Below are 7,500 nucleotides of genomic sequence, written 5' to 3' on the forward strand. Positions count from 1 at the left end.
TGAGACTGTCAGTCAAAGGTTTCAGCGTCTATAGCCCACAAGTCAAAAGGGATTCAAATCCCCTGAAAGACTATCTAATCCTTTACAGAAGAGTGGAACGGGTTTGGAACCTAAAAGTATTTTGTCCTGGCCGGCGGCAGACGATTTTATTCACCTCTAAGGACCTTCAAGGTACTACTGTGGACTGAAGGGAAAGGTAACCATGGCAACGCACGAACCCTAACGACATGACGTAATGAATGTCGATCGACTCGACTTACGTCCATTTTGTCTCAGCGACGTAACTCGAGGCAGGTCAGTTACAATATTTCAGTTTTCAAATCTTGATATATAAAGTTATCTTTCCGTTATACATAGCAATGCTGAATGATGAAATAAGAAGATTGTAAACCTGGAAGAATGTTAGACGTACTGTTGAAATGCTCTTTGAGAAGTCTAGATTACCGTAAGGAAAGTCATATTCTAGTTGTTCAAACGGAGGGTAGAGGAAGGTTGTTGGGGGAAAAATTGCCCAGTATGATAACCTCTTTAGATGCTTTGCGCCCTTTCTCGTGACGTCACGACAGCCGACTGACTCGACATACGTCCATTTTGTCTGAGCGACGTAACTCGGGGTAGGTCGGTTACAATTTTCTCTTTTTCAAATGATGAAATAAGAGATTGCAAACCCATACGAATGTTAGACATAGTGTCCTTAGATTTCTGTGAGCGAAATCATATTCTAGTCATTCATACGGAGGTTGGAGGAGGGAGGAAAATAGCCCAGTGGGATAACTTCTTAAAGCACCTTGCGCGCTTTCTCGTGACGTGATGATAGTTGGCCGACCCGACTTACGTCCGTTGTGTCTCAGCGACGTAAGTCGGGACAGAGTGGTTATCAGACACCTTGAAAGCTTTCTTATGACGTCATTAATGCTACCTAAACTGACCTCGCGTTGAAGTCTTCATCACAGAATCCTGTTCAATGTGGTTGAGTCCTTTAGGATCTGATTCCTTGTAGGATTCCATAGCATCCATGAACAAGAGACATATATACACCAAACACCTTTTCCCCATTGTAAAGGGGTTGCCGAATCAGTCCAAATACCCGCTACACCTACATTAAAACCTTTCCAACCCTCTTACCATCATAGCATTTCATGGATAAAGGGACATCCCTCTATCCCGCCACACCGCTCGGGTCGAGGGAAGTGCAGCACGGCAGAGCGCTTCCACAGCAGGACTCGACTGCGTCATCGTACCAATTTGAGTTGAATGATGGAATTCTGGCGTCATGCAGGTACGAAAGGCCATAGGGCATTCAATGGATAGTAAAGAGGAGATGTGGGCGTGGTTAAGAGGTAACTAAAGGAAAGTGGGATGCAGTAGGTGTGTGTGTGACTCGCCATGATCACGTGATGGAATCGTGATTGGCAGCTATTATCCTCCCGGATGAGAGCTCAGAGTTCATACGAGTATATAACCGATCTATGTAATGCTGTGATCTTTCATAACATACACACAATTTCCCGCCTACAAGAGTTGGATTGCCGGCTCGCAGTGCAGCGATGATGAAATTATTTCATCACTGGATTCGAACTCGGGATTCGAAATCGGACCGCTGTAATAATGGATGTGAACGCTACCACTGCGCCATCGAGTCGTGTGTGTATGAGTGTGTGTGTGTGTGTGTGTGTGTGTGTGTGTGTGTGTGTGTGTGTGTGTGTGTGTGTGTGTGTGTGGTTGTTTTTCAGACCTTAGGTCCACTGCAGGACCGTCTGGCTATCCTTTGGAGGTCAATGCATCCTCTGTACCTCACCGCGGTTGTTTCATCCAGATTGGTGAAGTTGTCTAACTGATACATGCGAACCTCCGCTGTTCAATTACAATGTAAGTCAGTAGAGGCGTTCACACACAACCGCACAGTTTCCCCTTGACTATGCAGTACCGCCGCAATTTCTGCGCGGTTCGAACCGCTAGTGTGAACAAGACCTTAGTAATTAGACGACATAGACGTCTTGTAATAGGCGTGTGTGTGTAATAGGAGTGTATGGGTATGAAGTAGGGAGCATTAGGACAGCATTTTTCTCCGTTATTGTATCAAAGGAGTTAGTAGAGATGATTTTCCTTACGTACGATAACATAGCACCGTGGGTTAAGGTTACGGAGAAGCGAGAACGAGCAAACAAGGTAGTAAATCTAAAGAAGCAAAGACAAATAAGATATTTAGTGGTAAAAAGAAAAAAAAAAAAAAAAAAGAAGACGAAAATTATTTAGGAATTAATCTGCTCTAACGTTGCGACCACCATGATCTTCAGAAAGCTGTCAACCTACCTAGACAACTTTCTGAAGAAGACCATGGTGGTCGCAACGTTGGAGTAAATGAATTGTTAAACCATCTTCGCTTTTTTTCATCACCAAATCTCTCGTCGTATCTATTGACTAAATCACATCATAGAACATAAGGACATAAGAATGGAGGAACCTTCAAGAGACCATAAGGCCTACATTAGATAGTCCCATGTCCATTACCACCTATTATCTCTACACATAAAGTTATCTCATCTTCTCTTACAACAAACAATAGTTTCAGCTCTCACTAGAGAAGATAAGAACATGAGAATGGAGGAGACTGCGATAGACCATAAGGCCTACACTATACAGTTCCATGTCCATTACCACCTATTATCCCTTTATATAAAGTTATCTAATCTTTTCTGAATATTGTTTCAATGCTCACTACACGGTTACTAAGTCTATTCCACAAGACAGAGCTTGTTTGGCTTTGATATCTAAAGTTTCGAGCGTACTAGTCTTTATTTAGAGATACTGAAGAAGACTATGATTTGATTTGATTTTTATTTTATTTTAATTTATTTATTTTAATTTACTGAATATCAAGTTTCCTTTTCCTTCTTCTCCCCATTGACCTAAGCTGTACCTTATCAAACCCACTACAGTAAAAAAAAAAAAAAAAAAAAAAAAAATTGTGTATCACGGCAACAGCCAGTGAGCAGTTAGTCCTCCTCGTCTTTCCCTGCGGTCTTGGGATGACGAAGCACAGTCGCCTCCACAAGTTCGGTCACAGACTCTGAAGACAACTATGCTAATGTAGTCACCAGAGCTTGCTCTGATACTGGAACTTAGTTAAGAGGAATTTCCTTTCTTGTAAGACTATTTTATAGAGCTATGTAGCATAATTAACCAGAGAAAAGTATTTATACATAAATAGTCACTCCTACATACGGACTCCAATATTCATATATGTGTGTCTATATACAGTATATATATATATATATATATGCATATATATATATATATATATATTGTATATATATATCTATATATATATATATATATATATATATATATATATATATATATATATATATATATATATACATACACACTGAATGGTTCCCAGTGATCAATTAATATCTTTCTTGATAGCGTATTGGTTTACGTCAATGTAACTTTGTTACGGGTTAGCTGGGTTCGAATCCTCGGCTCGTCCACGTTTCAATTTCCAACGGATGCCTCCTTCGAGCGATTCTCAGTCTCGTTTGCGATGGTATGGAATTAAAAGTGATATGTGGTTGAAAAAAAAATATATATATACATATATATACAATATATATACATATATATATATACACACACACACACACATATATATATATATATATACATATATATATATATATATATATATATATATATATATATATTACATTCTTTTGTAGACATACAAGGCTGTAGCTAAATAGAATTCACTGTTAATTATTTTATTGTGCGTAGCTTCAATACAACGCACAATCTTTTTATCTTCAGAGTTGACGTTTTTCCAACAATAGGAGAATTCTCCGATTGTTGCCGACGTTTCGGAACTTCCTGGTTCCATTTTCTGGGCAATCTGATGTGGAGGGTCTGTGGTGGTCTTGTTTATAGTTCAAGCTGGGATCATTGGGTTCCCTGCGGGTAGGAGGTCTCTTCTGATTGGCTGCCATGGACCAATAGGGGATACGGGTTACAGGATGTCTGGGAAACCTCTCCCAGTGGATCTGTAGAGGTGTAGCGAGACTTGATTGCTCCGTTGGATGGGTGGCATGTTAGGCGTCGTGTTAATTGTGTTGTTGTCATACCAATGTAGGTGTGAGATCCACACGCCTCACTATTGCATTTGTTTTAGTATACAACGTGGTCTTCCTGTGATGGTGGGTTGGTTACGGATAATCAATTGGGATGTTTTCTTAGTATTGTAATAGATGATGAGTTGGATTTGTTTTTCGGGGTCTGTTGTCTGTGTGTTCCTGTTAATGATTTCTTTAAGTATCTTTTCATCTGTCTTGTGTATGATCCCAGCTTGAAGTATAAATAAGACCACCACAGACCCTGCACATCAGATCGCCCAGAAGATGGAACCAGGAAGCTCCAAAACGTCGGCAACAATCGGAGAATTATTGAGAAACGTCAAGTCTGAAGATAAAAAGATTGTGCGTTGTATTGAAGCTACAAACAATAAAATAATCAATGGTGAATCCTCTTTAGCCTTCAACCTCGTATATCTACAAGAGAATATACTACCTGGCTACACAGATATATATATATATATATATATATATATATATATACAGTATATATATACGCACACACGTATAATTTGATTGATGAATATAATTACGGGGATGTCAAGGATTGTATAATCTTTTTTTTATGCTGTTCATCATCTAAATAATTTGTCTGAAAAAAATTAATTAAACACGTAATACCAGTACTCACCCTTGATGCTGGCTGTTCTTGTGCAGTTGTAGAGGATGGCCAACTCGCCGAAGGCCTTTCCTGACGTCATCCTGCCCAGGACCTCGCCTTCTTTGACGACCTCCAGCTCGCCGACAGCAGATACGAAGAGGTGCGATCCTGCGGGAGGAAGAAGGGGAGAACGAGTAAAATGTTGTCCTAATTAATCATGATAATGATAATTATAATAATAATGATAATGGAAATAATAATAGTAATAGGATTATAATAATGATAATGATGCTACTACTGCTACTGCTGATAATAATGATAATGTCAATGCTAATAATAATAATAATAATAATAATAATAATAATAATAATTATAATAATAATAATAATTATAATAATAATAATAATAATAATAATAATAATAATAGTAATAATAATAGTAATAATAATAATAATAATAATAACGATAGTAATTATAATAATATACGAGTAGAGGCTGTCCACCTTTGTTGCAAATGTCGTTGAAATCGACATGTCACATATCTTTCAGGCTTCCATTGGTTCATGCCAGGACATAGCGACATGACGTCACTCATAGTCTCCGCCTCCAATCCCCTGAATGTAAACAAACTTTGTAGCCAGATTTTGGATGATGATGGTCGTAATGACGGTAGATGGCTTTGGTAGTGTGGTGGCTGTGGAGGTGGCTGTGGTGGTGGCAATGTCTGTTCACCCAAGGAAATGGTGGTGGCTAAGATGGTGGTAATGGTGAATACTATTTTGGTTTATTCGCCCAAGTCAATATGCACCAAACACGTACAGCTGATGACGTAATACGGAGTAATTCCAGCCGCTAATGGGCCTTCATTGTGGATTGCATTTCGTGATAACAAACTCGCGAACACACACACACACACACACACACACACACACATACACACACACACGCGTGCTGAAATTCAATTAGATACACTGAAATGCATACATAGAGAAATATACATATATGCTTATGAGGTTTGGTGATACTAATGTGTTTCTGTGGAAGTGTAGGGAGAGGCAAGGTAGTAAATAAGTAAATAAATGAATATATAAATAAATGAATAAATGTAAATTTGTCTGTTAAGCATAACTTGGCGAAGCGTCGCATAAGGCAGTGGTCATAATGTACCCATCACAAAAAAAAAAAAAACGCACCTCGATTTGCAAATAGAGTTTCATAAGGTGACACCTTGGGTATAATGGAGGACGTTATATATCTTATTCTGGCTAACACCAGACGATTCCAAACACCTTAGCAAAGGGGGCAGCCACTGTTGTGAGAGGGTCAATGCTCTATATGCTATGAAATAAAATCATATATATATATATATATATATATATATATATATACATATATATATATATATATATATATATATATATATATATATATATATATATCAATGAGACTTGTTTATGTGCTCTGAGCAATTTGACATACTCTACGTACCATAAAACCAATCTTATAAAATCGGCACCAAACGGACATTTCCAATGTGACGTCATAGTCCAAATATGACGTCATAGTTCCAGTGTGACTTCATAATCAAGTTATGAAGTCACAGTTTAATGTGACGTCACAAAATCAAGCACCCAACTATCTGTATGGGGCTTGAGGGTTACATAAAATTGTGCTCATGTACACATGAATACACACACACTTGTACACACACACACACACACACACACACACACACACACACACACACACACACACACACACACACACACACACACACACACACACACACACACACACGGGCGCGTACTCTGATACCCGTATGTCATAAGCTGGCAGAGGACAGTAATATCTGCCATTTAGTCGAGCTGTAAACGTTTTTTTTTATGTTTGTCTTCCAATGATAACACGGTGGCAGCAGCGAATTGGACTAAGGCACAAAAACGCGTCTCGTAAGCGACACGCTTCAAGATGTCTGCCCGATTCTTCGCTCTGGTTTGGGGAGAAAAAAAAAAAAAAAAGAGAAAATAAAGAGGATTTTCGAGAAGAGTATCGTTGGGGTCGTGGAATGAGACAGAGAGAGAGAGAGAGAGAGAGAGAGAGAGAGAGAGAGAGAGAGAGAGAGAGAGAGAGAGAGAGAGAGAGAGAGAGAGAGAGAGAGAGAGAGAGAGAGAGAGAGAGAGAGAGAGAGAGAGAGAGAGAGAGAGAGAGAGAGAGAGAGAGAGAAAGGGAGGAGTGAGCTCTCCCCCCGGGTTGAATAAAATCGTCTGACGGCAGGAGCCAGGGCAAGTGGGTGAGTGCTGGTCATCTTGGAATACACGAAACAACATTTCACAAACAACAACAACAACTACTTCTTCCTTTTTCTATTCTCTTCTCCTCTTTCTCCTCCACGACAGCAAAAGCAACCTCTTTCTCCCCCTCCTCTTCTTCATCCTCATCCTCTTCTTCTTCGAAATCTTCAACCACAATATCAACAACAACTTACTTATTCTCCACCTCCTCCTCCTCCTCTTCTTCGTCCTCACCCATCTACCCCTCCTCCTACTCCTTTCTCTCCTCCTCTTCCTCCCCTCCTCCTCCTCCTCCTCCCACTTGAACATTAAATAAGTTTTCCTTTCCTAAGCTTTAGACATTCTTTGGCCACAGTTTACCAACAACAAGAGTTGGCAAACTCGAATTTCCACCAGTGACGCTGCTCAACTAGATTCCATTAAATTGGGCCTTTCTTGGCCCAAACTCGAAAACATTTTTCCCAAAAATCATTTGTAGCCG

The 7,500-nt window shown here is 39.5% G+C and overlaps 1 protein-coding gene across 4 annotated transcripts in view; it reads right to left on the reverse strand.

Moving 5' to 3' along the window:
* Positions 1–7,500, reverse strand: part of LOC143037512 (cGMP-dependent protein kinase, isozyme 1-like) — a 62,548-nt gene that overhangs the window by 40,769 nt on the left and 14,279 nt on the right. For all 4 annotated transcript variants that reach the window (XM_076205867.1, XM_076205866.1, XM_076205865.1 and 1 more), the window contains exon 2: positions 4,759–4,896. In XM_076205867.1, coding sequence (XP_076061982.1) covers positions 4,759–4,896 — 138 coding nt within the window. The remainder of the gene's footprint in view (positions 1–4,758; positions 4,897–7,500) is intronic.

Source organism: Oratosquilla oratoria, chromosome 22, assembly GCF_046742065.1.
Source record: "Oratosquilla oratoria isolate Oo_2021 chromosome 22, ASM4674206v1, whole genome shotgun sequence".
Lineage (NCBI taxonomy): Eukaryota > Metazoa > Arthropoda > Malacostraca > Stomatopoda > Squillidae > Oratosquilla > Oratosquilla oratoria.